This window comes from Carettochelys insculpta, chromosome 23, assembly GCF_033958435.1.
Source record: "Carettochelys insculpta isolate YL-2023 chromosome 23, ASM3395843v1, whole genome shotgun sequence".
Classification (NCBI taxonomy): Eukaryota; Metazoa; Chordata; order Testudines; family Carettochelyidae; genus Carettochelys; species Carettochelys insculpta.
The window spans coordinates 15,058,994-15,082,008 of NC_134159.1; the positions used below are offsets into that span (position 1 = coordinate 15,058,994).

At 49.2% G+C, this 23,015-nt stretch overlaps 1 protein-coding gene across 5 annotated transcripts in view; it reads right to left on the reverse strand.

The window, feature by feature from the left end:
- C1QTNF12 (C1q and TNF related 12) overlaps nucleotides 1-23,015 on the reverse strand; it is a 73,934-nt gene that overhangs the window by 14,676 nt on the left and 36,243 nt on the right. For 4 of the 5 annotated variants that reach the window (XM_074975622.1, XM_074975620.1, XM_074975618.1 and 1 more), the window contains 3 exons: nucleotides 22,648-22,738; nucleotides 10,597-10,675; nucleotides 8,707-9,612 (listed from right to left, as the gene is read on the reverse strand). In XM_074975622.1, coding sequence (XP_074831723.1) covers nucleotides 9,514-9,612; nucleotides 10,597-10,675; nucleotides 22,648-22,738 — 269 coding nt within the window. In that variant the 3' untranslated portion in view covers nucleotides 8,707-9,513. Of the gene's footprint in view, nucleotides 1-8,706; nucleotides 9,613-10,596; nucleotides 10,676-22,647; nucleotides 22,739-23,015 lie in introns of those variants that run through there. The other variant, XM_074975619.1, reaches the window with a different exon arrangement.

The following is a 23,015-nucleotide window of genomic DNA, read 5'->3' on the forward strand; positions in this document are numbered from 1 at the left end:
TGGAAAGTCCAAATCCACAAATGCATGTCACACAGATTCATATTTACACTGCATTGAAGAGATCCCACCGCATTGTCCCCTGTCCAGTGTTCCCTGTATGCTGAGCGCTTGTGCTGCTGTTCAGGAGAGATTCAGATGCCCACCAGCTGATTGGCAGAGTGCCCACAGCCGGCAGCATGTGTTTCTATGGGTGGTTCACATAACAAAATTTATTCTGCCCCGGATGTAAAAAATTCCTGGGCACCCTGCCCCTGGGACACACAAGAGGTTTAGGGAACTGAAGAAAAAGAACATCAAGCTTTTGGGATTTCTCTCAAGCTTCCACTTGGTGAGTGCTCTCATGCAAAACGGGTGCGTTAAGTCACTGTCCCAACCTGCTGAGGCCGAGGAAAGGGGTTGAAGACTGGGAGAGAGGCTTTGTGGGGGAGATGTGGGGGGAAAGAGGAGAGCTGGGGAAGAGCATATTAAGCTGATGTCTTTTACAAGTGGTGACTACAGTGCTTGAGCAGGTATGTGGGACAGATAAATACAACCTGCGCTTTGCAGGCTGGGTCCTGTCTAGGAGGAGGGTAGTGAGGTAGGAGTTTAGGCTGCCACCCCAGCCTGTTCCAAACAGCCTTTCCATTTGCTTTGTTCGGAGATTTACGTTGTTTGATTCTACGTAGATCAGGAATTTTTCTTTCCGCCTTCCTGCCCCCACGCTGCTACAGAGACACTCGTGCCACATGCAGCGGCACATATATGCACACGCTCACGCCCAGTCACACAGAACTGCACACATCCATAAGACACACTCACAGGGTCACGGAACCACATGCATGTATGACCCACACTCCATCACCTGTTCCCACAAAGTCACAGACACCCACAGCAGGCTCTCAGAGGCGTGCTCTCAATTGCAGACTTCTGCCTGTACAAGAATGCATGCACATGCATGTGCTCATACACAGATGCACAAACAAACTTACAGCCGTCACTCACGCACATGCACACGCACACACTTGCCCGTGGTCATGTAGAAACACACAGACGTCCTCTCACTCCCATCTAAACATTCCACAACCTGGCCCTATGCACGCCTATCCACACTCATACACCTACCTCTCTGAGACGACCCATACAAATATGTCCGCCATTAAACAATTACAGAACTATTAGTTTTTGGTGGGGCAGAGCAGAGGAGCTGGCTAGCTTGGTGTAATTCATAAGGACAGCCAGAAAAAAGGGCCTGAGTACAAGAATATATCTCACCCTGTGGTCACATGGCAGAAAGAAGCTGGAGACATGGTGCAGAAACAGTGTGAGGCTTGGTCTGCACTAGGTAAATAAATTGATTGCAGATACACAATTCCAGCTATGTTAATTGCAGAGCTGGAAGTGAATTCTCTGCAGTCGATTTACTTGGCCATCCTCACTGAGGGAGGTTGACGGGAGAGTTTCCCCCTTCAACCTCCATCACTCCTCACGATAGCGAGAAGTACAGGGGTCAGCTGCCGACCCCGATAGGTCAATTTTGCATATCTCCACCAGATGCACAAAATCAAACCCCCCAAAGATTGACCCTGAGCGGGTTGGTCTTCCAGGTAACGTAGCCGTGGCCTCAGACACAAAAATGGCTTGATGAGCAGGTTGGGTGACCCCTGAAGTTAAGCTCTCAGCTTGGCCAGCCCACTGTTTCATGGACCTTGTGATGGGACACAGTATCAAGAGACGCACAGTTTATTTTCCTTTTTCTGTAGTCATCCTGGCTGGTCTGTCACAGCTGAGCACTGGGATGATGTCTACACTGCAGGTTTTTTCCACATGACTTATTTCAACATTCAATATCTAAATAAGTAATGTCAGAAAATCAACTTCACACAGCCACAGCTTTGCAAAATGGAGCATTCTCATTTACAGCCACAGTTCACAGCCCCAGCATTGCAAAAGGAGCCTTCCCATGAGCTGGTAACAGCCGTGCTTTGTTCACACGCCTTCCTTTTCCACCTTGAAACGGGGATTGGGTGGCAAAAGTCATTCGCAGAGCTGGAGTTGTTATTTCGAGGGAAAAGCCCTCTGATCTCAAATTATCCCACTTGACCATGACCACTTATGGAGGTTTTTTTGGGGAAAAAAAACAAACTCCAGTGTAGACAAGCCCTCATTCTGGAGCTAAGAGAAATAGCCCCACGTGAGTTCAAACCACAATCCCTAGTTCATAGATATCTAAGCCAAGATTTCCTACAGTAACCCATGTCTCTGGGGCCCAGATCTCAGGAAGTGCTGAGCACCTGCCCCCAGAGTACCGAGCCCTTGGACTGGGCTCAAAAAATCACTCAGCACTTTAGAAAACCTTGCCCCTAGTGAACAGTGGCCAAAATTGTTCATCCAGCTGGAAAACCTACTGTGGAAGACGACTGAGAAGTCGCTCCAAGTATTCTATAATAAGGTTGGAGTGAGGGTGCCTCTTAAGGTAAAGGAGCCGCAATTTTCCCTGAATTTGTTATGACCTGCACAACTTACAGGGTATTAATTAATCTTTTTTTTATTACACTTCAACTTGTTAACCCTCTCCACCTGAACTATTTAAAGCTGAACAGGTAACGTATTTTAACAGATACTTACAGTAAGTGAAGATATATACAGGGTCAGAAAAACAATAAACATTGCCATTGCTTGCTATCTAACTAACAAGGTACTGTCATCCCTATTCTAGCTATATGGTACCATTTCCTGTTTCTTTCGTGACCTGTCCGAAGTTTTTTGGGTCAGGTGGGAGGAGCGGGTGAGAGTGATCGGTCCTAGCTGCTGCAGACTGGGTCTGGTCTTCTCCGGTCTCCGGGAGATCCTCCTCAATTTCTTCACGCCGTTTAGATTTATAGTTTGCCATCCCTTTGCTCCGCCCCGATTCTGGAACTTTCCGCCCTGTTCCTCCCTTACTTTCCTTCTACGGTTTACCATAGCATTACCTACTTATGTAGCGTTGCATATTCGTTTGTTTCCTAATTTGGTAGTTGGTTGACCCCGCTGGCTGGATCTAAATGTAGGTCTAATTCATTGTTTAGAGATCTTTTGTTTTAAGCCACACCCATGTCCATTTAACTATTACAGTCTTTCATATCTTGTGTTGCTGCGCCTTTCTTTATGAGGCTAGGCTCTACACGAGGCGACAACAAGCATACCTCTAGGTCTCTTTGGCAGTAAACACAATGCAAGTGCCCATGCAATACACCCGAGAAGCGTGGCTGGTATGTTTAGGCCTTGGGAGGATTTTTCCACACCTACACTCCCACTGCCAGGTCCTAGAGCCCTGGAGAAAGAGAGAGGGTAAAGAGAGGTCTTAGGACTTGTTTGGGCTAGGAGTTTCCACCCCTTCCCTATAGGAATTGGAACTTGTTAAAACAGAGCTTCCCAGGGAAGGCATTGGGGGAAGACTCATTTCTGTCTTCCAACCCTCTCTATCTACCTGCGGGTACATGGGCACCTTTGCAGGTTATTTTACAACAGTTGGCTGCAGAGGAGAAGGAGGAAATGTTCTGCCCTTTTAAGGCTGTAAAAATGGCTTAAAACTCACTCAGCCCCAGTAGTACCACAGGTAAAGCTTGGATCACACTAAGCAGGCTGAAAGGGCATCCACATCTCCCCAGACTAGCAGCACCCTGCAGATTTAAATACCACCCCCGCTGGTCCCCAGCTGCCTGCCCATCAGCATACCTGTTGGGAACCCCTGCACAGCCAGCCGTCCCTGGATGCCGGCTTACCGGGAAAGGATTTTAACCCCTTCTCTTCTGAAACTTGTCCAGGATCTGATTCTCCATTGAATGCTATGCACCTGACTAGTGCCCCTTGGGTTCTCTTTTCCAGTCCTGCCACATGAGTGTTTAAAAATGCTATTTGACTGGAGTGGTAGCATGATGCACTTCCTTTGGACAGGCGTAAATGGCGACACAAAGCAAGGATGAAGCCTGCTAGGCAGCATTCCTGCTAACTTCTTTTTCCATCCACATGCAGAAAAAATTTTATGCGCAGCATGAATGGAAACATGCCCCGCTGGCTGTGGGTGCTCTGCTAATCCACTGGGTGTTTGAATCTCTCCTGGGCAGATGCCCACACGTTCAGTTTACAGGGAACACTTCTGCTAGGTTTTTAAGAGCTGCTTGTGTTGAGCCCCCACCTTCAATTTCCACAGGATTTCAGAGGGCCGAGATTGTTAGGCTGCCATCTCCAGGACTTTTCTGTGGATGTAGCCACAGTGCCAAAGTGCATTCGTTCCATTGTATTCCAAGTGTTGATTCCCCTCGAGTGCAGCACTTTGGGAACACGTTCCATTTCTGCGTGATTTCATCATGGTCCCCAGGAGTGATTTATTGCCTGTCCCTATTTATAACAGAGTTTTATAAGACAAACTAATCATTTTGCTTGAAGGTTACTAGCCTGCCAGTCAAGGGGAGTTTACATACACTGGGCTTTCTTCTAGCGAGTGAGGAAAGGCAGGCAATCTGCTGTTAATCCAACATAAATACCCCTGGAGTCAGTCTGGAGCATGGCATCAAAATCATTTACAAAACCTGAAATTTGAATAGGGCTTAAAACCCCATAACCTGTCAGCTCCCAGCCAGGGAAAATATTCCCGGCTGGCCTGAGATTGGCGTCTTGTACTGTCTAGGTGCCAGGGAAATCACTTCCCCCCCACCACATGCACACCCCTCAGCAGCTAGCAAGGGAGGGGGATGGAGTCTTTCACCATAAGTTCTAACACAGCTCAGGTGGGTGGGGTCACCATCCGATGACTGCTCTGCGTCAGATTGGCCAAAGGGACTCAGTGCACTCAGTGGGCCAAGAGCCACTCCAGACCCCAGGGCAAAGTGGCGCCTGGCTCCTGCACCCTCACAAGGAGTAGGGCCAAGGGCAGTCACCTTAGTGCCACTGGGACCACAGCGCTGGGCCCCCCACAGCCATGGCGGAGCAGCACTATGAGCACATCAAAGGGACCTGGAACACTGGCCGCTACTGCCCAAGAAGTAGCAGTGGCTGGAGCTCTGGGCCCCCTTGAAAGGCCAGGCCTGAGGCAACTGCCCCCATTTGCCCCTCCACCCCTGTCTGTGAGCCTGAGTGCAGTTTCCACAATGCAAAGGGCTTCATTCATCATTGCAGACCTCACCCAAAGGGACAACAGGACAGGGGTTACCAGCAGCGTTCCCTGTAAGCTGAGCACTTTGGTGGTTGCCCAGGAGAGATTCAGGGGATGCCCAGTAGATTAGCTGAGTGCCCACAGCTGGTAGTGTGTGTTTCATAGGTGCACAGAACTGGAAGAGACCTCAAGAGGTCATCAACTCCAGTTCCCTGCCCTCACAGCAGGACCAAGCACCATCTCTGATAGGTGTTTATCTAACCTGCTCTGAAATATCTCCAGTGATGGAGATTCCACAACCTCCCTAGGAAATTTATCCCAGTGCTTAACCACTCTGACAGTTAGGAAGTTTTTTCTAATGTCCAACCTAAACTTCCCTTGCTGCAGCTTAAGACCATTGCTTCTTGTCCTATCCTCAAAGGCCAAGATGAACAATTTTTCTCCCTCCTCTTTGTCACCCTCTTTTAGGTACTTGAAAACCTCTATCATGTCCCCATTCAGTATTCTCTTTTCTAAACTAAACAAGCCCAGTTCTTTCAGTCTTCCCTCATAGCTCATGTTCTCTAGCACTTTAATCATTTTTGTTGCTCTTCTCTGGACTTTCTCCAATTTCTTCACACTTTTCCTTCTACTAGTGGTTTCTACTAGTGGTGCACATGCCTTGGGGCACATAACAAAATTTATTGTGCACATGGATGGAAAAAAAATAGTGAACTTTGGTTGCCATCCTCATGATACACACGTGCAGGGGAGCACCCTGCTCCTGGGAACCACTGACCAGTGTTTCCTCTCATTTCTTTCATCCATGTGTGGAATAAAATTTGTTATGTGCACCAAACCATGTGCAGATGTGCACCACCAGCAGAAACACATGCTGCCGGCTATGTGAGCTGTGGGCATTCTGTTAATCAGCTGGGCAGCACCTGAATCTCTCCTGGGTGGCCCCCCAAGGGCTTGCTCCGCTTACAGAGAACGCTGCCACTGACGCACTTCTTCAGAATCTCCACAAGTGGGGTGGTAGGAAGTGGGTGGACTTATGTCCGGGCCTCATACAGTGGCACAGAGTCATTGACTTCAGTAGAGTTATGATGTATGCCTTTTTATCCTACTGGGTGTGTGGCCCTTTACATTGGTAGGTGGTCTTTAGAGCACAATCCGTGGTGCATTGTATTGCAAAGTCTGGGGCAGAAATATTAGCTTTACAGTCAGGTAGAAAGCAGGAGAAAAAGAAGCAAGTGCAGAAGACAGACAGAAAATCTCTTAAATAGCGAAGCCGTGTGGGAGATGGGAGAGTCCTTTATGGCACATTTCTTAGACTAGAGTCTGGAGCCTGGATATTATTGTGATTGGTGCTGCGTGGACTAGATAGATAGATAAAGCACTTACTCTTTGGACCATTTTAAAAGCAGCAACCAACTCAGTCAGCCAAGCCCCTTGGTGAACCACGTAAGTAAAATTTTTCCCATTTTACAGGTGGGGAAACCGAGGCACAAACATACCACTGACTTGCCCAAGACCAGAGGGCGAGCCAATGTCAGAGCTTAATTAAGATCTTGTCTGTCTCCGCGGAAAGTACATCCTCAGGAGGCCTTGCTACTAGGGGCACATCTTCACTCAGGGGAAGATTGACCTTCTGGAGTTCGATTTAGCGCATCTGGTAGGGACACGTCAAACTGAACTCACAGGGTGCCCTACTAGATGTCAATACTCTTGCCCCTCACTAGGATTAAGGGAAGTCAAAAGGAGCATTTGCTTCCGTCAACCTCCCACAATGGGGATGGGACAGAAGATCAAATTAAGGCATGTTGACTCCAGCTACATAATTAACATAGCTGGAGTTGTGTATCTTAATTTGACCTTCTATTCCCTACTGCTACTACTACTTCACCTGTGTACTCCACGTGGAGCACAGGTCATCTGCAAGTCTCCTCCACTTCACTCTGTCTTGGGACAAAACTACCTGGCTCCAGGAGTACCCCAGTTGTTATCCTGTTCACCTCTCCCTGAGGTAAAAGGGGTTGGGTTAGGGTTAAGAACTCTATCCATAAAAAAAAATCCCTAAAGTTGCAGAAACACCTACAAAGAAAGCTACACCAGTATGAGGAAGTGTTACCCATAGACGCAAGGGAAGGGATGGGCAAAATCAGCCCTCAGGGCTGGATCTGGCCCACCATGCCTCTCACTCCAGCCTGCTTAGCTGATTAGCAGAGCGTGCATACTTACAGCCAGCAGCGTGCTTTCAGCTGTCCCTCCCCGCATCTTTTCCCATTTGCAGCTGAGCTGCTCCTAGGATTCTCCTGCCAGCTGTGCAGCGCGGGAGGGTAGTGTTGAAGTCAGGGTGTTCCCCAGCCCCGTATCCCATCTCTGCAGAGCAGGGATCTGCAAGAGGGGGACGCACAGAGGAGCTGCTCCGGTCTGAAGCATGGATGGTGACTTGGGTGCAGAGCAGGGCAGCGGGGAGACAACAGAGCAGGGCAGATTTCCCTCAAAGACGCAGCGGTGGCTTCTCTCGGAAACTTGCCCAGCAGCAGCCAGTGCACACATGCTGTGTCACTGTCATACACCCCCCGTCTGTGCCACACACACAGTCACTGCCACACAGGCACAGCAGAAAGCACACAAACTGTGTCACCAGGTCTGTCACTCTCACACGTTTCTTTTTCATACATACTCTGTCTCTCTCTGCAGTCTTCAGCCCCAGCCCTTCTGCCCAACGCCCTCCCTCTGGCAGGCCCAGAGCCTGCAACCAGTACCAAGACTTGTGGAGTAACCCCTTTGCAAAAGTGATTGCCCACCCCTGCTTCAGAGTCATTGAACAGGGCTGTTTTTCTACAGAGGTTACACTAACAAAATATCCAAACCCCACCTATGGAAGTTGGAATCAACACCCAGGTGCTCAAATGAGCCTTTTGTGTGTGTTATCGGCAACGTTCCCCATAAGCTGAGCACTTGGGCGGCTGCCCAGGAGAGATTCAGGTGCTGCCTAGCTGATTAGCAGAGCACCCACTGCCAATAGCATGTGTTTCTACTGGTGGTGCACATTTGCACATGACTTGGTGTCTATAACAACATTTACTCTGCCCCAGATGGAAAAATAGAGGGAACTTTGCTTGGGGTTATCTGCATCTCCAGATCATTGGTGAAATCTTGGCCCCATTCAAGTCAAAGCTCCCACTGACTTCAAATACCATAGGATTTCACAATTTAGCAACAGGGAAGACCCAAATTTGGGAGATGCAGGACCTATTAAGACACCTGCCTTTGCAAACTGGGATCTGGACAAGGCCTGGTCATGTGTTTCACATTCATTCTGGGTGACATTCACAAGACTTCTGAAGCACTGAATACCTCAAAGCATGGATTAGGTGGGTCCTAAATGGTGCCTTCTTTAGCCTGGGAAGTTGCACACCTGTGTATCCATCACATATTTTCATTACTGCCACCATCAAATCAGCACCACACAAAAAGAGAGCATTCACATGGCCAGTCTGGACCTCAGGTCCCCAGCCTTTTCCAGACTGTTGGCAACCAGCACCATGTGCCTGACAGATTTACAACTTCATATATGGAGAGCCAGGGATGCTGCATGTGTGGATGTGACTTTAAAAAAAGACACACATACCTAATTAAACATAAGAAGATAAGGGAAGCAGAGACTTCCCTAGAATTGTTGCTTGTTGGTCTTACACCTTCACGGAAAAGTCATCATGCAGCCAACATGAAATGTTCAGCTTGGTCAGGAAGGAACTACTTGGAAATAGAGTAACAAGGTTGCTTAAGTCCTTGGGCGTCCAGAATGACTGTGGGCCATGGTTGAGCTTGACGACAGCTAAGGCAGTTTGCATGCTGTGTATCAGTCCTCCAGGAGGCAGGACGGGAAATGGGGGTTTCCAACCCATCCAACACGTGCCATTAGCAGAGCTTGCTGGCCCACGCCTATCTTCTTCCTCCCAACACACACAATCCATCTATATTTCTTTTTTGCTTTGTAAGCTAGTTTGCAAAGGAACTCAAACCAAACCCATTGATTCCCAAGACACGCCGGACACAAGCTCTGTTGCGTTGTGCTGACAGTTATAACATAATGCTTTCCAGACTTTGGTATAGGGCGTTGTGAGCTTTTGGTGAAGCACAGACCATTTAAATAATAGACAGTTCTTTTTTAATTATTATTATTCAAAGAATACTTGTAGGCAGAACTGACGTAGACATTTAAAAGCAGCAGCCTCTGCAAAGCAAGTTGAGTGTCTGCAGAAGGAAAGGCTCTTTATTTCACTGCATTAGGAATAGATGCCAATGGTTAACAGGGAGCAGTCCTTGAGGGTCAAAGTCATGGTTTCTTCAGTCATGCAAGGCTCCTGGAGTCATGTCCTTCCCCACCCAACTGGCAGTAGAGATCCGCGTTAGACGCCCATGAACATGCCCATGAAATCAGATCCGTTCTGAATGGTGATGGAAGCTCCTGCGCTGTTGTCCACAAATATTGAGGTGTATTGTCCAGCCTGTATGTTCAAAACAGAAGTGTGGAAGGAGGAGGAGGAGGAATCTATAACTGCTATCCAACGTACAAGGCGGTGGTGGGCAGTAAGCAGCCTGGATGCAGTTTGCCAAGGCTAGCCCTGATGGGCCGCCAGAAGCTTTATCTACCTGAGCATCTGCATGCACAGCTGCTTGGAGCTCTGGGTGGTTCACTGTTCCCAGCCAACAGGAGCTGCCTGAAGCAGTAGCCCGGCTCACGCTGCTTCCTGCAGCTCCCGTTGGCTGGGAACGGTGAACTGCAGGCAATGGGAGCTGCAAGTGGGCCGTATCTGTGGATGCTCAGTTAAATAAAGTATGAAGTGGCTCGCCAGGGGCTCAGCCTGGCAAACTGACCAGGTGCAGCTCATCGTCCACCCCTGTGTGGGGGAAAGCATAAAGCAACAGAGGCTATTCTTAGGTAGGACTCAGAGCACCAGTATGTGGTCGTTCCAGGGGGCAGGGAGGCGAAGAAACATTTTTACTGCAGCATTGTGTGTTTGGCTTGGTACTATTCAGTTCTGTTCATATATGTTTATGGTCTTGACATGATTAGAGTATGGAGACAGCGCAGTGTAACAGTTAGAGCAGTCAAGGACAAATCAAATGACTCATCCTTCAATCTAGGAGACCAGGTTTCTCTTTCTAGACTTGACACACACTCCCTGACTGACCATTTAATTTCATGGTACCCTTATCATAAAAGGAAGTTAATAACACTTTCCCAATTCCTAGGGGGTGGAAGGGAGCTGGGATGATTGGTTTAATTCAGTAATGCCTATCAAGCACTCTAGCTCCAACTCCACAAAGGAAGCTAGGAGCCTTCACGTCTTTGTGAATTTGGATCCAGTAAAAAATATGGCCTCACCCACCTTGAGTCTCTAATATCCTGGGACTACAACACTACTAGAGCTACACTGCGTAGTGAGTAAGGGTGGACTGTGTTGTCATTCGCATCCAGGCCCCCTTACCTGCAGCTGCAGCAGCCCGTGCACATAAACAGTGAAGATCTTGCTGTTACTTTCCAGACCAGCGATGACTTCCAAAGACCTGAACAGCAGCAAAAGAACAGAATACACACATTAACTCAGTCAGTCCCATCAGTTACCCGCACCAGCAGAGACAGCTAGATGGAGTCACAGTCTTCCCCTTCTAAAAGAACTTTCACACTCCCCAGGGGTCAGGCGGGGGTGGTGAGAAACCAGTGTTGCCATAGGCAGCCCTGCCTTGGATGATCCAGCCAGTTCTCCATCTCCAGTGACCAGAGGCACCAGAGGGAGGTAAAAGAAGCCCCTGGGGGGGAGGGTTCTGCGATCACTGCCTCCTTCCAGCCCCCAATAGGTAGTGGCCGGCCTACAAAACAGGCCGCTTTAACAGACAGCTTGTGTGAAAAGTAGCAGCAGGATAAGAAGGGCCTGGTTTTCACTTGTCTCGGCAGGCACCCACTGCTCCTGTTGACTTCAAGGGTAGCTGTGGGAGCTTGGCACTGCTTAAAAAATAGAGCTCTCGCATCTGGGCTGTACCTTTAAGGAGTGTTGGGGCCCAGCCACATCTGGAACTGGTGAACAGTGGTTTGAGCATTGGCCTGCTGCACCCAGGGTTGTGAGTTCAGCCCTTGAGGGGGCCATTTAGGGATCTGGGGCAAATAGGTTAAAGTAAAGATGGTGCTTGGTCCTGCCGAGAGGATAGGGGACTAGACTCGATGACCTCCTGAGGTCCCTTCCAGCTCTTAGAGATGTGTAACTGCGTCCCAGTGGAGACCTATCAAGCCCTTATAAAAACCAGCAAGCCGCTCAGCTTGGGGAGCAGACAACTGGCCTTCTAGACACTGAAAAACTACATGACATGCTGTGGAGGGAGGGTTTGTAATGTATGTTGGCAACGGAGGGTTAAGAGGAAAATAGTTCGAACAGATTTTTTTGAGGACTGTATAGGTTAAAGTAGAGAAAGTTTTACCAGAGATCTATAATATCACCTAGGGCATTCCATAGGGAGTGTTCTCAGTCCAGCCACATTTAACACCACACTGAGCAATCATCCCAAAAGCCTCAGAGCAGGAATCGGTGTTACCCAGAGCTTTCTTCCAGCAGAATGCACTGGAACAGCATTACAGAACCTTTTTTCCATTAGAACACCAGAAAAATTTTCACTGCTGGTTCTGCAGCAGCGCAGGGACCAGGGCAGGAGCCTCCATGGTACCATAGGAACCAGGGAAGGAGCCCCCACCAGACCTACAGCAGTGCAGGGGTCAGGGCATTAAAACTGAGCACACTAACCCCTGTGAGGAATCATCAGACTTGAGTTCTGGCACCCTTTTTTCTAGAAAAAAAGCCCTGGTGTTACCAGAGTTGTAGATGATTGTGCTGCCTGGGTTAAACACAGGAGAATGAAAGCGGCTGGAGACAGAAGCAAGGAGCAGTCAAGGCTCGTCTAAACTGGCAAGTGACAGCAGTGTAACTTTCTTTTTCAGGGGTGTGGAAAAAAAGTGCACCAAGTTGCAGCACCAGTGGAAATGGGATCCTAACTCTTTCAAATACTCCCCTCCCGGAGGTGGTTTACATACAGCCCTGGGAGAGCATTCGGCACTGGTACCATGACCACACTTCAGCAGCACTTTAAACTTAGAAGTGTACACAAAGCTTCAGACTGGGGAGCTGATTGGGAATTTAAAATAAATGAGATGATTTCACTAGAATAAAGATTAAAGAGTTGTGTAAATTACGTCCTGATGGAGAACAGCTGCGGGTAGTTAATACTTTTAGTTTGGTAATCAACTTACATGGAAGGGCCGTGTAAAAAGTATTGCAAATGTAAAGGCAGGGTACACATGTTTGTAAGTACTGCTGGGATTAACTGGGGAACAGATAACGTGCCAATGATGCTTTATTGAGCGTTGTTAATCTCAGCCACAGATTATGGTGGCATGCATCTAGTTCTGCATCCTACTGGTGTGGTTCACTGCCCCATGTAGTGGTGCTCAGGCCTGCTGACAGGGTGCGGGGGGGGGCAAAGGGAGCAGTTGCCCCTGGGACTGGCATTTCAGTGGCAGTGGCCAGAGCCATGGGACTCTTTGAAGTGCCACAGTTCACTGCTCCGCTGGTCTGTGTCGCTGTCGGGGGGAAGGACGAAAGACCCTTGGCTCCGCCCCTTCTGCCCTTGGTTCCACCCCTTCCAGGGGCACAGAGCTGGGCCCCATCTCCCACTCTGCGCCAGGGCCCACAGTGGCTGTCAGCCCTGCTGGTGGCGCTTGGGCCACTTACGGAGGGAAAGAATGAGCCTCCTCTAGAGCTGAGAAGCCACTGCCTTTTAGCTCACACAAGAGGCTCATCCACTAAGCTCCAGAGGTCCCAGGTTCAAGTCTGCCTGTCGGCATTACACTTGGAGTTTAAAAAGCTCGAGTCCATTAAGGCTCAGCTGCGACACCTGCATATGGTGCAGTTCTTATGACACCCCGTGTGCAATGCTGTTGGCTACCAGAGAGCCAATCAAATCGAGGCTTGAACAGGTAGGTCTGCCATTCAGGCGAAAGTGAAGGGAAACAGCGCAGATAATAATATTGGACAAAGAGCGAAGGAATGTCAGGAATAAAGCAAATGAAACAGCGTCTGACATGGTGAACTCCTTCCGGCCCAGAGAGTTCGAAGGTGGGGGAAAGAGTGAAGTGAAAAGGAAAGACTAGAAGAGATTCAAATCTCTAGTTATGGGTGGGGCAAGTGGATATAGAATTATTTAATACTAGGGAGCTGCACCCCCTGCTCACTATGCACACCAAGCCCCCGCTCTTCCCAGGAGGTTAGGAAACTGTGTGGACAGCCCTGGCCTTCCCAGGGAGTCACACAGCCAGCCCCAGCCTTCCTGGGTTCTCCCACCCCCTATCTTGGCCCCTCTGTCTGCCTTCCCCCCTGCCTTCCAGGCCCCTCTTCCCAACCTGGTCTGCCTTCTGCCCAGGAAGGCTTGGTGGAGGTTGTTATGGGTGGTTCTGGCAGGGTGGAGCCGTGAGCAGCCGCTTCTGTCAGACCCTGGCAGGGAGGGAAGGTGCCACTCAGAGCCAAGCTCCAGCTCCAACTGCTGACTTCCCCAACCCTAGGATCAAGCAGAAGGAAGAGACTCCCCTGTCACTATTGGCACCTTCCCTCCCTCTTGCCCTCCACTGATGTGATAATGTCATTCTGTCACTGGGGAGGAAAAAAGAATTCTATAGAGAGGAAGATAATAAAGGGAAAGAAGGAATCGTTCGACGTGACAAATAAACTTTGTCCATTCATATTTGGAGTCACCACTGCTAAATATAGACAGCAAAATCTTCAGTTGAAAAAAAATGCGTTGAGTGGGACCCGCCTTTTGCGGCCCTGGAGTGACAAAATCCCGGAGTATCTACAGTTGTAGCCATTCAGACAGATGAACTGATAGGACTAAGGTTAGCACTGAACTGGATCAAGGACGTATGTCCTACCACAACAGCTGTCTTTTCAGATTCCTGGTCAGGAATTCTGGCCGGTCCCAGGGTACCTCAGAGAGCAGGTGTCATCCAAAAAATGAAATATTGTTTTTGACAACAGAGTCAGGAGGTTTAGGTGTGAACATATTATCACCATGGATTCCGGCGTGGGTAGGGCTGTGGGCAAAGGAGGAGTAGAAGAAGTGAAAAATGCTTCAAAACATGCAGAAATTGAGATAATAGCTCCTTTGACTAAGGAGGTTTTTAGAAGGTTAGTTAAAAACAAAAAACAAAAAAAACACAACAAACCCACATCAATAAAGGAATGACATGAGTTCTAGACCAAGCAGAGGAAGATTTCATGAAGTGTGCCCCAAAAGAGAGACTAACGTACAACTCCAAAGCTCTGAAAGGATCAGTGAAGTGCTAACTGCTCCCAGTGGTTTGATTAATAATTTGTATTTATTGACTAGACAGAAAGTTGGGGGATACAACATATAGAAAGTTTAGAAACAGCTGATCAGCTGAATACACGAAATGTTCCCAAGAAAGAGAGACACTTTATGAAGAACTGAGACCCTTCTAAGGTGACAGGACATAATGGGGCTTTGTGTGAGTATTGAGAATGTAGGGTAATATTAAAAAGCACAACTATGGTATTTAAGGATACAGCTGTGGATAAGAAAGTGCAGTGGTATTGGTATGAATGTCCAAAGAATATAGTAGGTGGCAGCCAATGTTCCCTATAGGCTGAGTATTTGGGTGGTCACGGAGGAGAGATTCAAATGACTCCCAGCTGATTAGCAGAGCATCCACAGCCAGCAGGATGTGTTTCTACTGGTGGTGCATATCCACACCTGCCTTGGTGCATGTAGCAAAGTTTAATCCACCCAAGGATGGACAATATTAGAGGGTACATTGGTGGCAGTTACAAAATCAGGAGATGAGTCTGCTTCACCATGGAGCATGAGAAGCGAAAGACACCATCTGGGGAGTGGGAGTTGGGAAGCTGATATCTTTAGCTGGCCCTGGAGCAGCGGGGAAGGGCCTCTGAACACCGCAGCTTGCTTTGCTCAGGGGAATAGCTTTGTTCTGACATTGCTTTGTGAGTTCTGTATTTCAAGAAGCCAGCTGTGCCCTGAGCGAAACGCCTGAACAGGCTTGGGGGCGCAGCATTCCTTCTTTCTGGGCTGGGGAGTCCAGCTAGCCGTCCTACACAGACCTTTGTTCTATAGCTGCAAAGTAAAATCACTCATTTCCTGCCCTGTAAATGACTCTCAAAGAATGTTGGGTTCTGCCCTGCAGGGGGCACTCTGCAGCAGTCAGTATTACAACCACTCTGTCAATAGCAAGGCCTCCAGGTCTCCTTCCACTAAGTGCAGGGTGTAGAAAGATTATTTAAACATTTTACAAACACCACAAGGCTATTGCATTGGAATTCTGACTGATGTAGGTGGTGAGCCAAAAATCTATCACTCACGATGGGACACATTGCTAAGAATACTAGCACTCACTCACATCCATTGATCCCACCGCTCCTTTGAAACTGAGAGTAAGGAGCTGTTTTATAGCTGGGGAAACTGAGGCACGGGGCTGGGGCAAGACTTGTTCAGGGTCATTCAGCAGTTCACTGGCAGTGCTAAGGGCAGACCCCTGATCTACTGAGTCCCACGTCAGTGCCCTATGTGAGGAGTGTGCTCTTGTATGGATGCAAGACTTGGCATACGAAAAAGTCTTCAAATCACAAGCTACAGCCATTCACAAACAGATGCCTGAGGTACATCCTTTGCATCAAATGGCAGGACTTGGTCTCAAATGAGGAGCTTTGGAACAGAGCAGGACAAGAACCACTTGACATTCAAATCAAGAGAAGAAAGTGGGGATGGCTGGGCCACACTCTCAGAAAAACATCACCAGGCATAGTCCATCAAGCTCTCACATGGAACCCACAAGGAGAATGCAAAAGAGAAAGACCTTGGACAATGTGGAGAAGATCTGCTGAGACTGAAGGACAACAACTGGGGAACTCCTGGAGTCAGTTAGAAGTTTTGTCCCAAGACAGAGAGAAGTTGAGGAGACTTGCAGATGACCTATACCCAACTCGGAGTACAAGGGTTTAAGTCAAGTCCGTGCCCTATTCACATGGAATTGGTGAGCCAGAAATAGTAACAACCATCTTCTAAATAGCACTTGTCATCTGCCCAACTCAAAGGCTGTTTCTACACAGGCCACTTCCTTTGGAACTGGCATGCTAATACACGGAGTGAAAGATGCTAATGAGGCATGGATGCAAATTCCCCGTGCCTCATTAGCATAATGTCACGTGATTTGGAGTCCGGAAGACCATTCTTCCGGACTCCAAAACGACATGCAGAAGCACGGCCCCGGGGTCTTCCGGAAGGAAGTCCTTCTTCCGGAGGCCCCTTCTTCCCAAAAATTTTTGGGAAGAAGGGCCCTCCAGAAGAAGCATGTCCTTCCGGAAACTCACCCAGGTGCTGTACTTCTACACAGCCTTTTGGAGTCTGGAAGAACAGTCTTCCGGACTCCAAATCACATGACATTATGTTAATGAGGTGCAGGGAATTTGAATCTGCGCCTCATTAGCATCTTTCGCTCCATGTATTAGCATGTCACTTCCAAGGAAGTGGCCTGGGTAGAAACAGCCAAAGTGTTTTCCAAAAAAGTTAAGTATCATGATCTCCATTTTACAGAGTATTCCTAGACCAAGATCACAAAGCTGGTCAGCACCACAGCCAGGAGTAAACAATCCAGATCTCCTGAATCTCTGTCCGGGCTGCCCCTACCTCTGTGCTGAATCAATACTCCGTGACAGCATTAGGACAGCAGAAAAGGGGGTGAAGCACAGGTGCCATCCTTTAAGTGAAATCCAGACCCCCATGTGGGGAGAGAAGGGGAAGTTGCACTAGGGCCCAGCACTTCAAGGGGCTTGGGGCAATGGTAGCAACCTAAGCCCTGAGACCGGGTTAGGGAGCTGGCACACTGTGGTGTGGGAAATGCTGAGGGCTGGATACCCCAGCTCTGTCCCTCCCACCCATGGCACCACCCATTCCATGGGCACAGAGGTGGGGTTTGCCCCACACCTTGGTGTGGGGTCTGTGGTGGCCGTCATTCCCACTGATGAAATCTGAAACCCCCTCCCCCCAGTGGCTTCCACCTTTGTTCCTCTCTCTTGAACCATCATGCAGCATTGCTGTTTGCTGTTAAGCCGCTGCTGCCTTTTGCCCAAGAACCAGCTGCATTTCAGTGATGGGTGAAAAGAGTCTGCTTCCAAACTGTTTGTCAAACACCATGGGTGGGAGTTTCTGTAGCAACCTTCTACCCATCATTGTTTATTAAGTGTTTTGTAGGCGTGATGGTCACAAAGAAAGCACGTTTGTGGGAAAGGCTATAGCAGGAACCTGCTCTTTGGATGGGAGGAGTGTGTTGGCCTGTGGTTTTTATCAGGCCCATGCACAATGGACAGAAAATAATTTCCAAGAGCCAGAGCATCCACTGAGTGCCAATGAGCCACAGCCTGTATGGGAAGATCTGTCAACTAGCCAGCATTAATCCCCTCTCCACACAGCTCTGTGGAAGGGAAGATGGCTCCCTGCTGGTGAGCTGCGCAGCCAGAGGGGAAATCTCTTCATGACACCCTGTGTGCTCTAAAACTCTCCCTGCGGGGCAGTGACAGGGATGACAGCCATTGGGTCAACTCACAGGAGCACAGCTCCATTCCAACAGCACGCCTCAGCAGCAGGAAACAGGACAGAGGCATGTGGCCTCTGCCTGGCTGGATCCTCCCACATCTGCCCTGGCAGTGGGTAGCGCCTCCGGCCTCTTCTCCCCGGAAAACCAACCCCACCCTGCTCCTTTCCACAGCAAGGTGATGAAGAAACACAGCAAGTGCCAGCGTGAGGTGTTTCCAGCCCCCTGACATGGAGATAACCGGCGTGGGGGGAGAGCACTAACCACTTGGCACCGAGAGCCGACAGGAGAGTTACTTCTGTGTGTCATATCCTGCCAAGTGCCAAACCCAGGCGGAAACTTTCCTTCATTAATCTCTCTCACACGCCTGCTCTCCTTGCCTCCAGCGCCTGTCTCCCTCTCCCGCTCACTCTCAGTCTCAGCTGGAAGCCCAGAAGCTGTTTCAGCTTCCTCAGTCAAATGGCTGTGTAAGCAGACAGCCCTGGTGCATTCCACAGGCGGCCTCCGGTAGCGGCAATGCCAACAGAAAGCTCGTCTGAACAGGCTCCCGTAAGGACGGAAATGCCCCCCAACCCCTCTGCCTGTTTGCTCACCACTCCAAGGGACAGTCGTGTCCTCACTTGCTGCCAGAAAGCAGGAACAGCTGCTGTTGAGACCTGGTGTTCGCCAGGTTTTGCCACCACTGCTGTGGGACAACCATTTTCAAGGCCATCCGAAGAAGGACACACTATGGAAACAAAGGCTTTGTCTCCCAATGGACGTGGCCCACTAATCTACTGAATGGAGCTTACGTCCTAGGTCAGTTGTGACTAAGCAAGAACAAGGCAGGGCCACGGCAACTGTTCATTAAAGGCAAAGACCCTGTGTTAGGGCTCCAATCCTGTAAAATAGACCCTAATGCTCATACGCACCAGCTTCTCACTTTGCCAGGCGGCTCTCAACCCCCTCTCCCAATTTTCTGCTCCGCCACAGATGTCCTGCGAGATGGTTCCATTTACCAACCTTCCTGAGGTATTCGAGTGTAAATGCAAGAAAAAAATTATGACTCTCAGATATCATGGTAACAGGGGGCCAGATAAAATCCTTAGCTTCATCTTTGCAACACTATTAATAAAGCAACTACTAGGCATAAGGCCCCACAGCACCTTAACGGAAGTAAAACCAGGCTTTCACCCTCAAAGAGCAACATGAACAGGTTAAGAAAGGGTCTTGGAGCCCTTTGAAATCTCAGCCCTTGCTATTCATACACTGGCTAAGGGCTCTCCTTGCCCATCACTCTGCTTCTCCCACTGAGGACATTTGTCCCGCCTAATAAAAGTGCAGCAGATACAGTGCAACTGGCAGCCTCTGGGGCAAAGGAGACCAAGTCCTGCTCCACATACAAGTGGTAGGGAGGGCCCTGTCAGATACCAAGGAGAGGCCAGGCCTCAGGCTGGGAAATGCACTTAGCAGAGCTTGCTCAGATGCCTGATTCCAGTCATGCAACCACATACAAAAAGATGTGGGTGGCTACGAGTCCTGCAGCTGCACAGTGGGGGCCAGTAAAAATCTGGGGGAGACATTTTCCCTCATCTTTCAGTTATGCCCTGTGAGCTCCTCACTTTTCTGAGCCCTGAATTCATGATGGACCACTATAAAACAACACACCGCTGGCCTGGTTAGCAAGAGCCTGGGTTTCTCAATGGGTCAGTGCATGTTCTGCTCTGATCATTCCAGGAGTTCCCAATGGGTACTTTAGTTGGGCACCAAATGAGTCTTTTCCACAGGTCAATGAAACATGATGAGACCTGATGTTTACGGTCTGAGACTTCATTTCAATTCATTCTCCAGTAAAGTGGAGGCAAGGCCACTCCCACTTACAGCCAAGGAAAAGCAAGGGTTCCAGCAGCATGTTTCATGGCATTAGTGGGCTTAAGTCACACTTGTAAAGTAGTTTTAGTGACGTATTTTCGGTGCGCTAATTGCCCAAGCCTCACAACAGTTTGGGCTAACGGTGTGGGTAAGCTGAGGCAGGTCCATTAATCCTGGAATGTTCTAAACAGGGAATCAATCCCCTGGCAGTGAAAAGCCCTGAGAGCGACTGGCTGCTCTGGTGGAGAGGCATTGCCATCCGCTGGGTGAAATGCCAGGCCTGCCCGTAGGTTGTCAGGTCTTCCTGCTGAGCTCCCTTGGGAGAAACCTGCCGTTGCAGAGATAAAGGTTGTATGGGCCTAGGCTACTTGTTCACCTGGTGCCTGGTGAGAACAGGGTCCTTCCTTAAGACCCTGATCTTGCAACGAAATCACTGCTGCTGCGCTTTCTCCTCACCTGAGTCTGTGAATTTGTCTGTATGTCCCATTTCCCAAGGCAACGTACGCTCTTAGGAGTCCACTGACTTTCCATGTCACTTAGGCTCCTAAGTCACTTGGGCTCTTAAATCACTCAGGCTCCATTAGAAAATTTTATCCCCAAGTCTTTTTATTGTGTGGCATTTCATTTCCCTCACTGAGGAACCTCATGGTGTCTTTCCCGAGTCCTCCTGGGCCTGGTCTGACATGCCAAACTTAGCTGCTGCTGAATTTAACAATCCTTGGCACCATGCCAAGACAATACGCACCCCAAGTCATGGGTGATGGGCTTTGGTGTGCAAGGTGGGGTCTCTCTGTGTCTTCCTCCCAGTGGCTGTGGGTGCATGGGGAGGATGTGCATTTAGCATCAGGAATGCTCACCCTTCGTTCTACACCCACTCGCCCTCTTCAGTGGTCCAGCATTTTGAAAGGCGGCATCGGTGAGATGCGAAGCTCCGTCCGGAGGGGATGCAGGTGAAATAACAAAAACCTAACTACCATCATCTTCCTGACCCCCAAGTAACAGGCTAGCATGCAAAGTGAAGTCTGAGCGATGGGTTTGTGCCTCTGGAAGATTGACAGGCCCGTGGCTCAGGTCGGTTAGTATAATGACAACTTGTACATCTCCAGAGTGTAGCCTGGCATGTATGTTATTGAAGTTAGGAAGCAGTTTGCAGGTATGGGATGTTTAAAGGCAGGGTAGGGAAGGAACTCAATTCACAGCTAATAAAACTTACAAAAGCCACAGTGCCGCCTGTAGTTCAGACTCGTAATCTCATTCCTGCCTCTGGCAAAGACAGGGTCTTTCAGGCATCCTTATATTATTCTCTCCCTCAGCCAAATTCAGTTCTAGCCCTTTCTGGCTATGACACTTTGAATACTTACTTAACTACTCTACCGAGCTGGGTGCCATCCATTGGTGAGCCATGAAAGCTCATGGGAAAACACAGGCAAAGCTCGGGGTCCTGACTGAGTTTTGATCTAAAGATGGATCCTACTTTCCAGGGGGTTCCACTGAATTCATCCCAGGTGAAGCATAGTTCACAGGGATCTCCAGACCAGATCAGATCACTACTCCACCATATCTAGTGTCCTGTGTCCTCTCCAGCTGTGTAATGCTGTGCATGGTGGGGAAAGAGGAAACAAGCTTTCATGCCGGCTAATCACCCAGGATTCATCGATGTTAAGGCCAGGCAGAAGCATGTTGATCATCCACCAGTGACTCCTGCATCAAGGACATGGCATCTGCATGAATAAGAGCTCCTCTAATTCATATGAAATGCACCTCTCTGCAGAGGATCAGGCCGTGAAATGGAACTTCAGTGGTCCATGGTCCACAGGCTGACTTGTGCTAATAAATGTCACCCCAAGTGATTAGTCTTACAGATCAAAGCTGCTTTTTTCAGCTGACAAATCTCAAGTATCGGATTGGTTCTGGGCACCTCAGTCCAATCAGAATAAAGTTTGTCTGAGGTCTGTTTGGGAAGCACCTCTCACAGAGGGGAGGATCCATTGCCCCATCAATTATGAAATGGCTAAAAGCCTTCCTGCAGCTAGGAAAGCTGGGGATCACTGGAAAAAGGCACCACCCCAATAATTCATCCTGAGACCAGACAGAACAAAATCAACTCTCTCTCTCTCACCAAACACCCATGAATGTACTGATTGGAGTAGGTTTGTGTGTGAGCAGCTTACCTAGCCATACTAGAAGTGCAGGGGTCTTTGTTCTTCTTTAGTGACTAGCCCAGAGAAGAAGAAAAGCATCTACCAGCACTGCCAGCTAGTGGCTTAAGTGGTAAAATCAGGCTGCAGACACTCATCTATTAGATGGTCTCCACACTGCTTGACTGGGTAGCCCTCTTATTTTTTTCCATCCACGTGTGGAATAAATTGTTTCGCGTGCACCGAGGCATGGGCCGGTGTGCACCAGCAGGAGAAACACAACTTGCTGGATGTGGACAACTGAGGGCGCGCTGCTAACCAGCTGAGCAGCACCTGAACCTCTCCTGGGTGACTGCCCAAGCGCTCAGCTTACAGGGAACTCTAAGCTCCTCTCCCTACCACAGTTCGGGACAGGGGAGCTGACAGGCCCATAGGCACGGTGGGGTGGTGCAGGGTTCCACACTCCTGGAAGGGGCGGAGCCTTGGGTGAGAGGGGTGGGGCTTGGGTAGACAGTCCTAAGGGCTGCTTGCAGCTCTGGATCATGCTACAAGGGACTCAGACAACTTAAAAGACTCAGGACTCTGGCTGCCCCTGTGAATCTCTGGGCCCCAGGGCAGTTGCCCCCTTCCCTGCCTGGCCCCTAGTCGGCAGGCCTAGTTGTGTATAGCCTGGAACCCTGACAGCACAGAGCAAGAATGAATGCGTCATTCATTAGGAGATGCAAGGTAACAGTCAATCTGTTCATTGCCTTTGAAAAGAATGAACACCAGAGCACTGGGAGATGCTCAGCCCAGTAGATTTCTGGTCTGTCCCTTGTTCGCAGAGACGATTTGTGGCCTTTGCCAAAAGGAGCAGGGAGAGGACCAGTCTGTGACAGGTTACTCACGTGTATCGGTGACAGAGGGATTCAATGCAGATCAGCACCCGGACGTTGTCTCGAGCTCGGAGCTGCACTTTGCTCTTTAGCTCACTGTGATCTTGGAGCACAGCCGACCATGAAAACAAAGAGAGAGAGATGCTCCCTTTACAACATGACAAATCATAAACCACCTTCGGCTTTATGTAGTACCTCAGTGCTCCATTACAGAAGCACCCTGCTGGTTTCCTGTCCAAATGCCCTCTACCACTATGGGTGAATAGGAACAAAAAGCGTCTGTGAATATTTTGGGGGGTTCTAAATGTCCTTTCAGTTTAGCGTTGGCTGCCTCTTGTTTTCATGCGCCCAGCCCACGCTTTCTGCCATTTGTGGAGGGC